This window comes from Agelaius phoeniceus, chromosome 3, assembly GCF_051311805.1.
Source record: "Agelaius phoeniceus isolate bAgePho1 chromosome 3, bAgePho1.hap1, whole genome shotgun sequence".
Classification (NCBI taxonomy): Eukaryota; Metazoa; Chordata; class Aves; order Passeriformes; family Icteridae; genus Agelaius; species Agelaius phoeniceus.
Window position 1 is genome coordinate 65,196,166 of NC_135267.1, and position 17,248 is coordinate 65,213,413.

A 17,248-nucleotide genomic window follows, 5' to 3' on the forward strand; every position below is an offset into this window, starting at 1 on the left:
ACGAGCATCTATCAACTTGGTGAAAATGCTGTCCTGTAAAAAAGAATTGAAGATGGCATACATCATTTTCTGAAAGCATATGCAAACTCTCTGAACCACTGCCACCAACACACTTGAACCAGCCTCACCCTGCCCTAGGGATGAAGGGGAAGGGATTATAGTGCTGTTTTGAGATATAGACCAGGGCATTTTTGGTGCACTTGATTTTATTAATTTTTCCTCCATGTAATTTTAACTCCTTTACATGCTGCACCAAGTAAGTCACATGGTTTATTTTTTTAGTCTTGGAAAAAAATTCTGCTGAGTAGTCTGGAATGTTGGGACCTTGCAGACCTTGGCAAGCAGCTTGTAGCAATAGAGTGAGTGTGCTCTTGCATGGAGGCTTCCTCACCCAGAACAATCAGGTCTTCCCTGGTTGCTGCTTGTCCTCATTGTCCAATTGTGAGAAAAGACAGCCTTTATTCACAGTGCACATTTGAACCTTTGGGGACAGTTACTGGAAATTTTTTAGAGGTTATGTATTTACTTGCTTTCCTGAGAGCTGCTGTGATCATTCCAGAGCACTGCAGAATGATGTGATGTAAACGCACACAGACTGAGCGACTCAGCTTGTCAAAAACTCATTTAAATATAAATGCATAAAATAGAAAAAAAACCCAAAAACCAAAAAAACAACCCCAACTGGAATATGTATGTGCTAAAAGCCCTTTTTGTGATTGCTGAATCTATAGCATTATTGACATTTCATTGTAGCTGAGGGATTACAGAGGAAGAGCTTCCCAGCTTTCCTTAAGTTTAATCCTTGCATGACATGTTTGTTAACTAGAATCCCCACGTTGCCAGTCTGGATGGGAGTGGTGCCACACTGTGTGTACACGTGCCACAAATGGAAGGTAGAGAATCCTGGGATGAGGTGAAGAGACGCTGTACCTGTTACTTCAAGTTTCTTCCTTCATAAATTCATTGGTTTTGTGCCTCATTTGGAACCTTTTCACAAATCTTAAAGGCTATGGCAGCTCCACCTTTGTGCTGCATGCTTCAGCTAAGGTGCTTCTGTGGGAAGTTCACTTGGTGCTGCTGCTCTGCAGCGTGCTCTCTTCGTAGGGAGGCACTGGGTCTGGAGAGAGCTCAGTGTGAGCCTCTTCCAGGGAAGTCTTCATGGTGGCCTCCTCATAGGACGGAGGCAAACACACCGAGAGGAAGGTGGCGTCAGGGACCAGCGTGGAGTAGTGGAAGCTCTGCTCGCTGCTCCAGGGCAGGGCAGAGAGGAAATGGGGCACGTCGTGCTCGGGCAGGGCCTCGGGAAGGTCGATGCTGAAGATCTGTCCCTGCTGAGCGGGGCGCTGGCAGCGGCGGTACAGGAAGAGCAGCAGGAATGCCAGGAAGAGCATCATGGTGGCAGGCAGTATGATACACAGAAATGGCTCTATGTCGTCTTTGGTTGAGCTTGTCTGCTGTCTGCTCTGGAACCAAAGCAAAGAGGAAGGGTGTTGGATTCTTGGAGATCTCTTAATCAGAGAGAAAAAACACATTCCCCATCTCTGCCTTGTGACATAGCGGTTGCTTTTCCAACTTTCTTTCTCTCTACACCAGTATCAATCAAGCAATATGTTTTGCAGACTCATGAATTCTATTTACTGGCCAATTAAACAAATTACAACCAGAGACAAAAAACCCCAGAGAAGTTGCTAAGAGTGTTGGAATTTTAGAAAGCCCTGACTCCAATGGGGGAAAACCCCTAAAAACCTGGAAGTATATGCCATTTTTTATGACATTTTATTGCTCTTGGATTATAGCAGGAGACTGGTCAATTTTCAGGAGACTGGTCGAGCTTTTAAAATTTGGGAGAACATTGAATTGCAGATGAATAATGCTGGTGATCCACCATCTGGTGTTGCTTCTTTGTGTTTGGAAAACTGTTTAAAGAACAAATATTACAGCAACTAGCCCTTTCAAACAGGGGCCATTGCCTACAATACCTGCTCTTTGGGTTGTTCTAACCTCACAGGCCAGTTCCAAATAAAACACATTGTTTTTCTTGGACAGGACAGCTTGGACTGGACCTCTTGAGCTTGCTCTGCCAGTGATCCAAGAATCCTTTTCTCCTGTTTAAAACTACAGAAAAAGAACTTCTGGTGTAAGAGAAGTAACACTTGTGACTGCTGTGTTAGCTTTGTTTTCTGCAAATGTAGCACAAAAGACCTCTGTCCCACAGCTTTTGAATTGTGATGTAATGTTAACTGGAGTCATAAGCTATGAGAAAAACCAACAAAGCCATTTGTGCTCTTGTGTTGTATTAGATTTAGTTTTAAAATTTAGTATATCTTGTTTCCAGTCTGACTCCATCTCCTAATGATTGGGTCTCATTCAGAGTCTAGTCTAGGGCAGAAGGAAAACCCAAACTTTATAATGCTGTTTATCAAGTAATTCCCTTTGTAAGCTCTTGACTAATGCTGTGAGGTGCCTTTTTCACATTTGCATGGTGAGACCAAACTGGTCAATGGATCAGATTTCCTTTATTTTGAGTGAAGATGCCATTCAGGCCAGGAGAACTTCAGTGATTCTCTCCCCCAAGGGTTTAGAAGCAGGAATGCAAACTGGCCTGTTTGCAGCAATGGCTTTGTGAAAAGGACAGTAACTCCAGCATCTCCTTTTTAGTCTACAAAAAATTTCTGTTCTTATTCTTCCAGGAATCACAGTCATTCTTCTAGCTACAAAATCACACTGTAATCTACATTCAGCTGGTTATCTACTAGTCAATTGTAACCTCTTTGCTTTGTTGTCATATTATGAAATAATTATTATGTGTCATGCCTAAGAAAAATAAAAGAAATAGGCACTGACTCCTAAAAAATAATGTAGGGGAGATTACTGCTTTTCTATTTTTTCTCTAAGGTATTGTGGGTCAGAAGCTAAATGCATTAAAGTAATTTTAAAATACACTGAAACCTTTGCAGATTAGCTATGAAGCTATTTTTTCTCCAACAGTCTTTTACCCCCAAAAAAGCATATTAAAGAACTATTTTATATTTATTGATACTTTTTATTAAAGATTTTCTGGCTGTATAAGCTGTTGTCTTAACCTGACCATTCAATGGGTGTCAGGAAAGAGCAGAATTGGAAGAAATTGTTCCAGCTGTTCTTCCAATGCAAACATTAAATAATTTCTTAAAAATTAGGGGATTTTTAAAAAAGCTGTTAATGCTTTTCTAGAGTGCCTTATGACATGCATGAAACATTTCAAGAGAAAATGAGAAAAAAGCATTCAGCAGTATTATGTTAGTGCTCTGTGTATGTGGAGACTCATTGATACTGATGTGTTACCAATACTCTTACAGTAAATATTGAGAAGAGCTGAGCTTATAATGGACAGCATTATTCCTGATCAATGAAGAGCTTCTTTTTAAAATCCAAGTCTAAGTTTTGGGTTTAATTTGTATGGAGCAGGCTTTCATGCAGGTTAAGCCTTGGTCTTAGTATCTGAATTGTACAGTATTCTGGTGGTTTGTGAGGACAGGGAGTGAGATTGCCAGTGTTTCCTACATGAGATTAGTAAAAGGTATATAGAGCCCCAATTATCATTTAAACTCAGTGCAGCTTCCCTATAAATTTCACTGCAGTGATATTTGCATGTTGAATAATGGCCAAGGACTCAGTGTATCCTTCATGTGCTGGTGGAGGCACAGGCAAGAGTGAGGGCTGTAAGACAAGGCCTTGCACAAATACTGGACTTCAGAAGGGAGGGAAAGGTTAAGCTTGATGGAAGGAATTAACAAATGGTCTTGCCTCTCAGGGAAATATACTTTACTCCAAAGCCTTGACTGGAACCCAGAGGTCTTGTGCCTTGCAATGAAGTGCCTATTAAGAGAAAGGTGCAAAATATATTATTGTTAGAGGGCACAGTTTGCATCTAATGGTAAAAAAATGGAAGGAGTGCAGCTATTTGTAGTATGAGCTGGCTCAGATGGCAACAGTCTGTGAGGTAGCCACAAAAAGACACCTTAGGGTATCAGTGGGTTATTGGCCTGAAACCTCTCCTTGTTTAAAGGCCCTCAAAGAGTAGCCTATAGCACTATGTCTAAAATTGCAAAATCAAGCTCTCAAGCCTGAATAAATGCCAGCATTTTTGAAATCTTTGAAATCCTTCATTTTCTCTGCAACACATATAATTTTAAATTACATTATTGTGCACAAAGTGCCTCCTCAGGGTTGTGATAGATTGCTTAGGGAAGGAGGTGAACACCACAATCCCTCAGGGTACTGTGTTGCAGGGTGTGTAGAGTATGCAGTGACTGAGTCAGAAGGTTGTGGGAGGAGAGAGGACAGCCTGCTTGTGTGGTAAAGCAGAGGTTCTCCTGGGGAGCTGTACTCCTGTCTCTGCTACCAAACGCTCTGGGGAAGGGGCAAGACAGACCAGTGGAGGTGTTTCTTGTGGGTTACTCGTTGGTTTGACTGGGTTGAGATCCTTGGGAATGGTCTGCAGAAATTCTGCACCTGTATTGCTGTCTCTGAAGGTGGAAAGGCAGTGCCCTGAACCTGCAAGTACTTTATTGCACTCTGGGATCTGGTCAAAAATTGCAGTGTTATTACAAAGCAGCCCATATTCTCTTGTACTAAGTAAAGAGGTCGGGTGGTTGGACTAGATTTTCATTGCAGACCCCTTCCAACTGAACTACTCCTATTTTATCCTGTTCTATTTCAAAATAACCACAGTTAACCAGTGCCTGGTGGCTACCTATTCAGTAATGTGTGCAAAAGAAGACATAATAAATTTGTTTCGTTTGTTCTTTTGTTTCACAACCACTGTATAGTTGTTGAAGAACAGTAAGTGAGTTTTACTATGATCTGCAAATTAGTGGCATGTAAAGCAGATAGGATTAAGAATTAGGCAATCTTATAGAATTATAAAATATGCTGAGTCCCCATCATCAGGATCATTGGTCTCAACTCCTGGCCCTGTGCAGGACACCCCAAGAGCCACACTGTGTGCCTTAGAACATTGTCCAAATGATTTTTTAACTCTGTCAGGCTTGGTGCTGTGACCACTGCCCTGGGGAGCCTGTTCCAGTGCTCAACCACCCTCTGAGTGAAAAATCTTTCCTCATATCTAACCTAAACCTTCCCTGACTCAGCTTCATGCTTTTTCTGCATGCTAACAGGTGACAATAAAGACTGGTATTGCTCAGTCTGTGTTTCAGAGTGCTCATAGCTGTTTAAGCACAGCTAATGTTAAGACTTTCCTATCTGGGTGAAGTAATTTGTAGGCTACCTAGTGTATTATTTGAACTGAAATAGTTTTTTAGAACTACTGCCCCACAGATGCCCTGGACCTGACCAAGGAGTTATGTATCCATTTGGATGCTGCCTCCTGCCAAACATTACATGGACTGATTTTACTTTGAGATGTAGTTCCAAAAGGACAATGATGGACTTCTTGTACGTATATCAGTATAAATATATCAAATGTATTAGAGACAATTGATCAATATTAGTCCCTCTTTTTCTGTTGTGCTTTTGTTTCTATTTCTGCAATGACTGCCTAAAGGGCTACTGAAGAATGTTGCAAAATTCTTAACATAAAGACTTGGGAAATCTAATAGGCATTTTAAAAATTACACTAAAAATGGGGATAATTTTAATATAGTGAATCAAAGGTCACTTAAAAAAATTCTGAAATGCCAAACTAAAACTTGTTCTAAACTGACCTAAAGCTAACTTCTGCAGCTGAAGCTCTAAAACTAGAAAAGTAACCACTGTGTATAGGTATCAAGAATAGCTGCCAGAACTGGAAAATAAAATTTTCTAGAAATCAAACTCAATCTTCAGTAATTGAAAGTAATACAACTGCAGAACATATTTAAGGTAAAATCCTCTACTGTTTTATATCTGAAAGTTTCTACACCAGGCATATGAAGTGACTGATGGAATTATTAATTGACTGGTTTTGTTTGATGCTGCTTCATTGGAGATCAGCGTGCTCTGCCTGTGTCATCACAAGCATCTACTCTCAGGTTTGTAAGTGACAAAAATAAGGATCTGACTTCCAGCATGAAACAAGTTACAGACACATAAATATGGGAAAATACCCTTTTTAAAATAGAGAAAGGCAGAAAAGAGCCTTTATTTCTATGGAAATAAAAGAGATCATATTTCTAAAAAGTCCTGTTTTACCAGAACTGATTCTTAGTAAGATATAGTTTAGACATTGTTTATTCTCCTCCTTTCATTTATGTATTTGTAGGGACTGAAGCAAAGGGTCAATTTCCCTCAGCCACTGAGCACATACTGGAAGGAGAAAAGCCTTTCATTAGTAATCTGTCTGCCAATGTTTTTTTAACATGCTGAGCATGTACAGTTGCCAGTTTACAGATTATGTGACCCATATCAGTTGAGATGAGCTTTCACTCGTGCCTGTTGGAGGAGGAATGAAAGGCAGAATGTGGCTGAGTTGTGTGGTATAGCCATGATGAGTAAAGGAATGGGCTTGGAGCTGAGCTATGTGTCTAGACAAAAGGGGGGTAGTACCTGCCTTGGGAGGGAATGACCTCATAAGGCAAAGCATGAGGTTAAGGGAAGCTTTTGTGTGAGGATGGAAAAATGAAAGTTTATTTTGCTTACTGAAATTCCCATTGAAGTGATTGAGTTGTGGTAAGATTTATTATGTTCTTAATGATTTGCTAGCATACTTAGAACTCCATTAAAATTATTTTTGCTAATACAGCCCATATTTATACTTATATCTTTTGAAGTTGAAGCAGGAAACCGATACTTCTGAAATGTTTTAAGTGGATTTGGAACAAAGTCTGCTTTGAAGTCATTAGGGTGTGGTCCCCCCATTAGGTTCTTTTCCAAACTCTATCCTGATCCTTGAAGCTTATTCATTATTGCTTGTAAAAAGCAAAAACATGCAACTCTGGAAAACAGAAAAATATTTTTATGTGGCTTTGTATCCATTAGTAATGACATGTAATTTAAAAGTGAGCCTGGATTTACACAGAATTTTCAAATACTTGTTGGAATGTGACTCTGGTGATGCTGTTTGTTTCTCACTGTCAGATAAAAGCAAGTCTTAAGGTGTGAAGACATTGTCATTGCTGTTCTAACTCTGGAAATGCTACCAGTGAGGCAGACTTTCATAAAATCATGGCGACACTTAAATACTACTTATTGTCCTGTTTTGACACTCACACACACTCCTACCCCCATTTATTTTGTAACAGTACACTTTGTATATATCAGCTGAGTAACGTAGCCAGTTCATTTGCTAATGCAACATGCTTTGGACATTTACCATGGAGCTACATGCACCTTAAATTATTATTTTTGATCAGAGAAACCCTTTTGCTGTATCCCAGACAAAGCCAGAAAGCAGGCTGTGTTTTCATCCCTGGGGCTGCTTCCCTCCCCCCCTGGGCTGCATGTGATCCTCTCTGGCAGAAGTAATCAGCGCCCAGCTTAGGGAACAAGAGTTCATTGCTGCCTGCGCGGGACTCACAACATCTGCAGAGAGGCTTCCCGGCACCAGATGCAGAGCGTAAACATGCCTTTAACAGAAAGGAAATCAAGGGTGCCTTATGCTTAAAAGAAGTAATTAAACTTCCTTACCTGCCACCCCAGCAAAATTTTTCCATCTAATGTTTTTCTCCTCCACAAATGTGTTTAAAAAGACTTAGCAGCAATAAAGAAATGCTCCGACTCTCTGTAATTGATCAGTTCTGCTTTGGTACGTCCCAATGCCCAGGGATTTACTCTGCACTGTACACTGAGGCGTTACACAGACATACACACACATGCAAAGTCAAGGGACATGCCACAGAGATGAGCAGGGGGTACAGACCTGAAGCTCTGTTTCCAGAAGTGGCCCACCTGGTTCACTGTTTAGCCAGTCATAGTTCCCCCTGTCAGCATGTCCAAAATTTTTCAAGCTGCTGCCCAAGAGCCACCTCATGCTTTCATTGACCTGGTCTTCTGTCTTCGTGCCTCCACCTTGCCTCGCTGCTGGCAGCTGCGTCTCCGCCTCCCAGCCTGGACCCAGCCGGGCTGCTTGCAGCTAATGATCCCTCTCCAGCGGCATCCCCTTTCCAGCAGGAAAGGAAAAAAAGAAGTTAGACACCCCCTCGTCGTCAGGAAGCCAAGCAAATAGATCTCAGAGCCTCTCTCCACTTCCAACTCAATCTCTCTGGATTTGCTTCAGTGGCCTACATTACCAGCAAAGCTGGCATCAGGTATCTGGGAGCTGGGGCTGATAGCGCTCTGATTGGAGCACTCCCTGCATTAGGATTATTAAAAGGGGAATTTGCATGTGAATCTAAGCCCACATGGTCATGACTCCATGTGGATAAATAACGCTCTATATTTAGTTATCTAATAAACACTATTTCCAACAAAATAAAATAAATAAGCCCCATGCTTCTATGTTGAGAGCGAAAGGGTACCTGAGGTTCCTCCCTCAGTTACACAGCACAAGGTGGAAGCGCAATCCAGGCAGGTTTTTGTTCCCTGTTGCTGAAACATACAGAAAAGAAAAGTGTTTTCTGAGTAGAGAGGCAAGGACACGAGGCTAAATGCTGTACTGAATTATTTAGCAGTGTTAGGATGTAGATGTTAATGATAAATCCAGAGAGAGAGCTCTGCCAGGAAAGCTTTGGTCACTGTGGGAGTGTATGATTGCTTCTGGTAAGAACGAGTTGTCAGTTCAGTTAAATCAGGTTAACAGTCTTCTAGGCTACTTGTTAAATGGCAATTGTTTCTAGTGAGAAGACACTGTTTATCCACAAAAAGAAACATGAACTTATTTCACTCATGTGTGGTAACTTCTGAAGAGAGGACTCTTTAACCTGAATTAAACCTTGATTCAACCTGCAACTTGTGCTGCAAATCTGCAGGTGCCTTTTGCTGCCTTGCTGTGGGCAGAGGGAAAAGCTATTGCTAAATGTCTCTTTCAACTCTGCAACTTTTCAACTGTGGTGCACTTTTTATGATTTCTCAAGGCTTATCTGTCAGAGCAAAAGTTGTGCTTAGGACCGATAATAGAAACTTGGGGTTAGACTCTTAACCTCTTATTTCTTGCCTGGACTTTTTTTCATCAACTTTTCTTTTAGCTCATGGCTCCCAGAAAACTGCAGGTGTAGTTGGCAGCACCAGGCTCTACTCCTCCAGCTCCAGCAGTGGCAGCCAGTGGTGCCAGCACTTGCCATTTCTAGCAGGAGGACCCTGCAAGAACAGAACCTGCTCCAAAACTGGCTGTGATCCCTGTGTCTGCAGCTTGCAGGAAGGATTCACCCTGCAGGTGAACCATGGCTGTGTGGTAGTTTGATAAATCTATCCCGGTTTGTCACTGAATTTGCCAGGTGAGCAGTGGACAGGGGACAATAATATTGCATGAAGGGCTGGTCTTGCTGCTGAAGCAGCCACATCATTGCTGGAAACTGAACTCTTGCTTCTGCTGAGGTGCTCCTGTGTGAAGCTAGAAATCTCACCTCAGCAAAGCCTTTGCATGCTTCTCCTCCTTTCCTCAATGCCTCACTCCTTGGAAAGCACTTTCAGAGGTGCTGAGTGTGTCCAACCACCAGGACCAGGGCAGTTACACTGTGACTTGCAATGTCCACTGAGAAGCCAGGTCCTAAACATGGATTAACAGGTCACAGGTCAAACTAGTAAAATATTTCTCTAGATGTCTCAACACCTTGTAGAAAAGCAAGAATAACAACCATCTTTCCTAAACCACTGTTAATAAAATTAATTCCTTTCAGGAGCCTTGAGACTGTGTAGCTTAAATCTATAATCTCACATGCAAGCAGGAAACATTCATATACCATCTTAATTAGGGTCTTAGTGCAGCCCCTAAGATTATTAATGCTATTTTTAAAAGCTTGCTATAAATTTGCCTTGGGACTGTGCATGAATAATGAGGAGAAATAAAAAAATACGTCCCCTTACAGTATAAACACCTGTTTGGCATCCTTAGATTCTAGTTGATGAATTTTAGCCAAGAAAAATAAGGTGTGTACTTTTATGACCCCATTTGTCAAGTGCTGCTTTGAATACTTGACCTCTGGAAAATGTGTAAGAATGATTTAACTTTGTAGAGCTGAGGCCGAGTGGGAATTTGGGGAAATTCAGTGCCTTTTGTCAGGCAGGTAATTAGAATATAAAGTAATGATTGTCCCTCTGGCTTTTTGTCTCATCAGTGGAGCCAGCAGCAAGATTAGTGAGTGTGATTGGGATACTCTCTTTCTGCTGCCAGGGGTCAGGTGTCCTTTTGCTGCACTGCCTTTGTAGAGCAGATCTGCTCCTGTGCAGAACTGAAACAGAGCCATTCAAGACTGGGTTTGTGGTGGCAAATCTGTTGCAGATTTCTGACAGCCCTGTGGGGCTCACAGACACTTATTTTTCCTTCTCACAGAGAGTTCATAAATACCCTGGTAGCTTGAGGCATGCTGCAGTGTGAAAGCTGGGCAAAGAGGCTCATCCTTAATTCCAAGCCCTTGGCCAGATGTCAGGCTCACCACTTTGAAGTGTGGGTTGGGTTCAGAGATCACCAGATCTTGACACGGACAAAATGTCCTACCCTCCTCCTCCACTGGCTTTGTTCTTTGAAATAGTTTGATCTGGAAGCTGCCAGGTCAAACAATCTGGAGACAATAGCTGACATGGAATGGCACCACTGACTTTGATTAAAGTTTGGCAAAGGTTTGTGAAACAGTGCCAAGGTGATGTTTTTAGCTGAGGCAGTGTTGGTATTATCACTTGCAGTGCCACAGCGGAGAAGCAGGGAGAGACTTTCTGAGGAAGCCACTGCAGAAAATAGGCACCTCCACTGTCCTCAGTTCAAAGCTCAAACTGTCATAAATGATTCATCTCCCTGATTGCTGAGATGTTGGAGGCTTGCAGTGTAATTCTAGGCTATAATGCCACCAGTATTGGTAGGGAACACAATATCCACAGTGCCTTAGACAACCTTTCAAGTTTCTTGATACTTTCTTCCCCCGGTTTCTTTTACTGCTGCCCACAGGCGCTGGTGAAACTTCCCTGATTGAATGATTGTGCTGCTGTGAGGGATGGTATGGGGCTTAATCTGAATAATGAAAAACTAGAATTTTAGTGGGTGAGGTGTTCCACTGTCAGCAGTTCTGTGCTGGCAGGTGTAGATTCACCAGGAGAAATGGTGGGACAGGATTACTTTAGCCTATGACCAGCTGGCAGGTGCTTCAGGTGGGGGTGGTGTTGGCTTCTGTCCATTCCCTTCTCACTTGGGTAATTAAGCAGTTCTGGTTTGTACTTTTTTTGATAAAATTTCTTTATATTGAGATTTTAGCTTTACTTACTTCTGTGAATGTGATAACACCTGAAAAGCTCTGTGGTCATGGCAGAGTGCTGGTGGCTGAGCAGTATCCATCTGATGGATAGATGGATTGCTCTGTCTAGAGCTATGGGGTTTTATTAGGTACTTTTTTGTCATTTCTGTCAGTCTAGGTTTGATCCCCTTCATTTATATCTGGTCATCCTTACCCTGAATTCTTGTTTTCTCTTATTTAAGAGAAAAATCTGCCACTCTATTTAAGACTGCATATATGCCAGCACACACTGTGGCACTTCATTCTTATTTAGCCAAAATGTAGAAGCTCTTTGTTTTAGTGGGAAAGGAGGGGGGGGAGGGGTTGGTTTTATGGTTGGGTTTTTGGTGATTTGGGCTTCTTTCAGCATTTCTGAAGGGCCAGCTGACTACATTATGCTTTTGGTTGCATTTGCTTTTAAAAGTGTTGCCATAAGCAAAACAAGCATTTTGCTACTTTATTAGGATGATGTTCTAAAAAGAAACAATTTTGGGTGGCGTGGCTGCAGTCAGGTCGAGCTCCACACTCTCCCTTTTGTACTTTCATTATTAATATTGTTGATTTTCTTATCTCATTGCTGTTTCTAGTAAATATTTCTTACCTCAACCCATGATCTTTGCCTTTTTTGGCTCCAATTCTCCTCTCAAATCCTCTGAGGGAAGAAGGGGAAAAGGGGCTGGGTGAGAAAATGGTGTGTAGTTTGGAGTTTCAGTGAGAAACACTAAACTGGGGAGTACCAACCCTGAACCATGACACCAATATGAGGAAATAAACTTCTAAGGAGAAAGATGAATGTGTGGTTAACCTTCAGGTGAGCTTTTAAAAGTAAACTTTTAAGATTTACCTCATTGTTCATTGTGTTTCATGTTGTTTACCCTGGTGGTTGACCTTGTGTAGTGCTGGGCAGGCCTTAGGTACTGAACTCTCAACATATCTGCAGTCCTGCGTTCAATTTTTTTGTTCAAGCTGATGCAATTTTCTGCTAGAATATTGTGAATCGCTGAATGAAAACTCCTGAGACTGTATCCAAGTACAGCAGTCTGTGTCACTACTTGTTGCTAACTCAGTAGATTTTATACAAAAGAATGATCATATCTCCATATAGCCTGATTTGGTTGGTATCATCTGCTGCCAAAAATCTGTTATCTCTAGATTCCAAAGGAATTGTTCTTTCTGACATTGTTGCTTAGAACCAGTGTCAGGAGAGCACTGTTGGAGAAGCAATAGCTCTTCTAGCTTCTAGAAGAGCTTCAGTTCTTCATCAGAGTGGAAAAAATGCAAATTAACCTCTAAGTCCTCTATCATCCCTTTAAAGCCAGGTGAGTCAGGCCCTGATATTGCCCATCATTAATAAGGAATCTGTAATGCTTCATTTGCCATTATTAAAATGCTGGAAACTTTTGAAAAATCAGGATACACTTGTTCATGTTGTACTCAGTTGTCAAGGCCTTTGGCCTTCTGGACAGGAGGGAAACTGTGGACTTCTGAATCCATATGAACTGTATTGTTTAACAGAACATCAACTGAGAGGCTTTGAGTAATTTTGTACTGTTTTGCTTGAAATAAAACACATTTTGTGTATGGTTCCAATTCAGACCTCACATCCTGAAGTTTAATCTACTGATTTGAATCTAAAGATTTCTACTTCAAACTTATGGAGAAGAGACAGCCTCCTGCAACCTGTAGAATAGAGTTTGCTATAGAAATGAAATGTATTAAGAAAATATTTCAAATAAAAAAGGCCCCAAATCTGTAGATGTGAGAACAACTTTATTTTCTCAAGTGCACTTGCTAATGATTCACCTGGCCAGCAAAGTTGCAGTCAAACCTAAGTTTTAGGGTAAGAGCCTAAGGTGAGTTAGCCTGAAATGCAGTATAATAAATGTTAATAGATGCTAATAAAGTAGAGCTGATGGCACCCATGGACTGCAGTGGTACCTGAAGGGGCAGAGAAAAGGGAAAACTTCTCCCCACCAGTCAGGGGGGAAGTGAGGGGCTCCAAGGCAGGCGCCCTCCCCCTTGGGGTGTCCTGTTGGTGCAGCAGGTGCTGTGTGACACTGCTGAGTGTGACTCTGTGACTGTCACTCTGTGACTCTGTGGGAGCTGCTCAAATTCCCCTGGGCTGGGTTTGCTTTATGACGCCGTTTGCGTTGATTGTGCCGCGCTCAGTGCGCTGCCTGTCCTGGCTGGCTGCCGTGCCTTGTGCTTGTGTGTTAGGGGGCAATGCCTGCTGGACAAGCAAAAACACATTGCCCTTGTAGGTGCTGATGTTACCAGCTAAAAACTGTGAGGGAAAGGCTGAAGAGCTCCCTCAATGGAGCTGTAGACTGGCAAATAAAATGTCAGGAGGCAGAGAGGGAAAGGGATGAGTTAAATACAACAGGCAGATGTTTCCAGAGTAAAAGCACTTCAGAATTGACCAGTGCAAGGCCATAAGGATAAGAACAGCTGTAACAGTGGAGTAAAGGCACTGCCACAGTTTTCTCAGGCTGGGGACATTAGAGCTTACATGGATGCAAGTGGAAAGTATGCCATGGGATTTGCAATGAAAGGGTCTTGGTATTAGAAAAGACAAGGCACCATGCAATACCCTCCATAGCAAACCACAGATACAAAGGCAAAGGCTTTAAGTGTGGCCTCTTAAAAGAAGAGGCTTAGCCTGGCAGCAGGGAGTGGCATGGCAAACCCATCCTGAAAGAAACATGTTGTCTGAGGGATGTGTGAGTGTTTAGAGGGGAATAATTGCACATTAGAAATACCTGGACAGTTGAGCTGCTGAGAACCAGTACTCAGCTTGGGTAGCTTTTTTACGAACAGGCCGGGTTTTCAGTTAGGAAATGCAATCTGCAGCCCAAGAATAACATGCTGATGTTAAGGTGAGAGGGATTGTATGAGAAGGGTCAAAACAGCAGCAAAATGTAAAGAGGATTCTGCTTGGGGGCTTGGTGTGGTTGAATGGACGATCTGAACAGTTCTTTCATATGTTCAGTCCTTAATTCAGGAGGCTATATTGTCATTTGAGAGAGTAGTGAGAAAATACCCACTACAGTGACCCATTTCTGGGTAGGGAATGGGAAGAGGGTGTCTGTCCCTTGGTGCATTCCAGGTCAGCCTGCATGGGCTGCACTGATGCTGCTGTGCAAAATGTTGCTCCTGTGTGGATCTTCAGGGTCAGCCAGAGTTGTACAGAGGGGAAAGCCTAAAGCCAGACTGATTAAATGTGGGTTTTCTCTTTGGGGAAAAAGTAGATTTTGCTTGGAGCAGTGGTGGACAAAGGGAATCAGTTGTGAAAAGAACATCTGAGGCAGCTATTTCATTCTGCTACAAGATGGGGATCCTCTCACCCCTTTTCCAGGAATATCCTCCTCACTCTCTGTGCCAAGTGAGTTGTGTGCTAACAGCAGGAGGAGCCAGGTGGCTGCTGAGGGGCAATGGGGCCTGTAGGGGCGAGCATTTACAATGTGCCCAGGTTGTAGGGGCAGCTCTAGGCCTGACTGGTTAGAGGCATTTACATTCTGATGTCGCTCTTCAGGGTTTAGGGTGTTTTTTAAACTTTATTTGACTCCAACCATTACTTTTTGCTATGTGCAGGGTGTAGCCTCCTTGAGAGGGATGCTTATCCAGCCATACTGGCTTGGTTTGATGGCTCAGGCTCTAAAAGAGACAGTCAAAGTGGTGTAGTTTGGCACTTGTGCCCTGCCCCGGGTTCCTCTTTGTCATCCTGTTTTTCTTCTGCAGTCACTGCAGATCTGTGATGTTGTCTAGAACAACACAGCATAGTCTATAGCCCACAACCCCCTACAACAGACCCTCAAGAGTGGTCATCCATCTTGCCCTACTCTCAGCACAGTTCTACCTAAAAAACTGAAAACATGTGAGAAAAAAAACACATGTAGCAAACTACATTAAAATATTTTCCTTTTTTTTTTTAACCTTCATGCCTGGCTTTGCCAACTAATAATCTTTATTCTCTTGGGTTTGGGGCTGGTCACAAGAGCCTGCATTGAGATATTCAATTATTTAGTGTCCTTTTAAAAGAAAAGGTAATGCACACAAGAGAGATGTAAGATCTGCTCTGGTGACCATCCCCGCAGCTGGGATTTTAAAAGAACATTTTTGTCAGGGCCCTTGTGCTTGTGGTGCCAGCATTGCAATTGTACCCAGAAACCAATTCCTCTGTTTTCTCAAGGGACAATGAATTGTTTTTGCAAGTAAGCAAACCAACAAAGAGCCTTGTCACCTTCCTCTCCTCACATGAGTTACTGCAATACCTTTTCAAAACCATTTTTCACTTTCTCATTATGTTTGACATTATTGTTTCTCAAGCTTGAAGATTTGTCTTTTTTGACCTCCTAGACAAAATTACTTATAAGGATAGATTTCAGTATAGCATCTTACCCAGTTTTATTTTGATCTCCTCCTCTCTCTGTAATCTCTGGAACAAAGAACCTGATTTGAAGTACAAAGCGGTCTGCTGGGAGTAACATTAAAAAAACATAGTAAATAATTTATAAATGCTACCCAGAAAAGTATTCCACATTATTTTAAATAATTTTGTTTGACTGTGGTAGGGAATGAACACAATAAGAGATCAGAAGTGGTCACACTAACCACAGAGAAGAAAAATATTTCAGGTTGGGCATAATTTCTCAGAGCTGGCAAAGCTGAAGTATTGGCTCTCCTCTATGGATACATACTTCCCAGCAATTATAGTGTAGACAAAGGCACAAATCTCTTGTTAAAAGAAAACAAAAAATCATCCAGATTTATTACTATGAATTTCTATCAGGAGTCAGAAAATTGCACATGCAGCCTGGCTAGTATGTTTGGTTCTGGTGTTTTGTTGTTGTTTTTTTTTTTGGTTTTTTTTTTTTTTTCCTTCCAGTATAAGAGTAGGACCTAGCTGACCTGTGCTTACATCTAAATTGTTCTGATTTATTTTGGATTCTGTTGAGTTTTGAAATCTGTATACTGACTGCACTCTTCTAGGACTCTGTGTCATGCATTTGGGTAAAGACTTCAATTTGTGTTTGTTTGCAGTGATATTAGATGTTAAGAGGTTTATCCTGATGCTAGCTTCTTTGCCAGAAGCTCCAAAATCAGAGATCACGCTGCATTTCACATAGCTCTGTGGACAGAATCCCAGCCTCCTTCTTTTCAACTTCTGCCATAGGTTTACTCAGTGAACCAAAAGGTTTCTTCATCTGGAAAACATGATCAGGAGGTATCTGTCCTGGAGATAGCATGCTTCCAGCAGGCTTACTGAAAATATTGTCCATTTTTACCTGAGTGCTTGGGGTAATGGATGTGGCACTGGTCTCCTATGCAACCCTACTGTGCCCCACCTGTTACATCCAAAGTGTGTCTCCCTTTTGTCTTGTACCTGAAGTACCTGCTGGTACCTCTAGCGTGCCCTTCTGTATTCCTCCTATAAACAATCTTTGCTGCTGTTTTTCTGTTTTGGGGTTTTTTTTTTCTTCTCTTGCCAGATTATCTCACAGATCTACTACTTTGGGATAAGCAAGAGGCCAGAGCATCTGTTTAGATACTTTGGACCATTTTGAGGTTAAGGACAAATTTTTTACTTGCTTGGTTGGTCATCCCACCTGTAAAATGGTAGTAGTGACACTGGGCACTCCTTTGGCACCCTGTCAAAAAATAAAAATTAGTTATTAAGAAACAATTAGTCTGGCTTGGTATCAGGGGAGCTTTTAATATTTAGTTTAACACAGATTAACTGTGTAGCCAGTGATAAACTTACATTGTGAAAACATGAATGAGTTCAGTGAATCCACTAAAGCGAAGAGGATGTCTGATTCAATGGTGTGCCTGTTTAATTCCTTTTAAAATTTTCTTTATTGTTTTTTGAAGTATTTGTTGACAGCTGGTTTTTTTGGCAAGTGTTCTTAACA

The 17,248-nt window shown here is 41.8% G+C and overlaps 1 protein-coding gene across 2 annotated transcripts; it reads right to left on the reverse strand.

Annotated features, from left to right (window-relative positions):
* Positions 1-239: 239 nt before the first annotated feature.
* On the reverse strand, positions 240-16,166 carry SMIM28 (small integral membrane protein 28). Of its 2 annotated transcripts, XM_077176348.1 has the most exons (5): positions 15,735-16,166; positions 9,480-9,622; positions 8,436-8,505; positions 7,838-8,077; positions 240-1,463 (listed from the first exon to the last, which is right to left on the reverse strand). In XM_077176348.1, exons 4-5 carry the CDS (start codon positions 7,946-7,948, stop codon positions 1,065-1,067), a joined length of 510 nt encoding a protein of 169 aa, XP_077032463.1. In that variant the 5' UTR covers positions 7,949-8,077; positions 8,436-8,505; positions 9,480-9,622; positions 15,735-16,166; the 3' UTR covers positions 240-1,064. The 2 variants fall into 2 exon arrangements, with proteins under 2 accessions (XP_077032463.1, XP_077032464.1); XM_077176349.1 differs by lacking the exon at positions 9,480-9,622.
* Positions 16,167-17,248: the final 1,082 nt, after the last annotated feature.

Excerpts from the sequence above, each read along its gene's own strand:
- SMIM28 (XM_077176349.1), bottom strand. The coding sequence starts at position 7,948 with ATGAGGTGGCTCTTGGGCAGCAGCTTGAAAAATTTTGGACATGCTGAC. Across the intron at positions 1,464-7,837 it reads TTCTGGAAACAGAGCTTCAG|AGCAGACAGCAGACAAGCTC; the intron begins GTCTGTACCCCC and ends CTTTGGTTCCAG.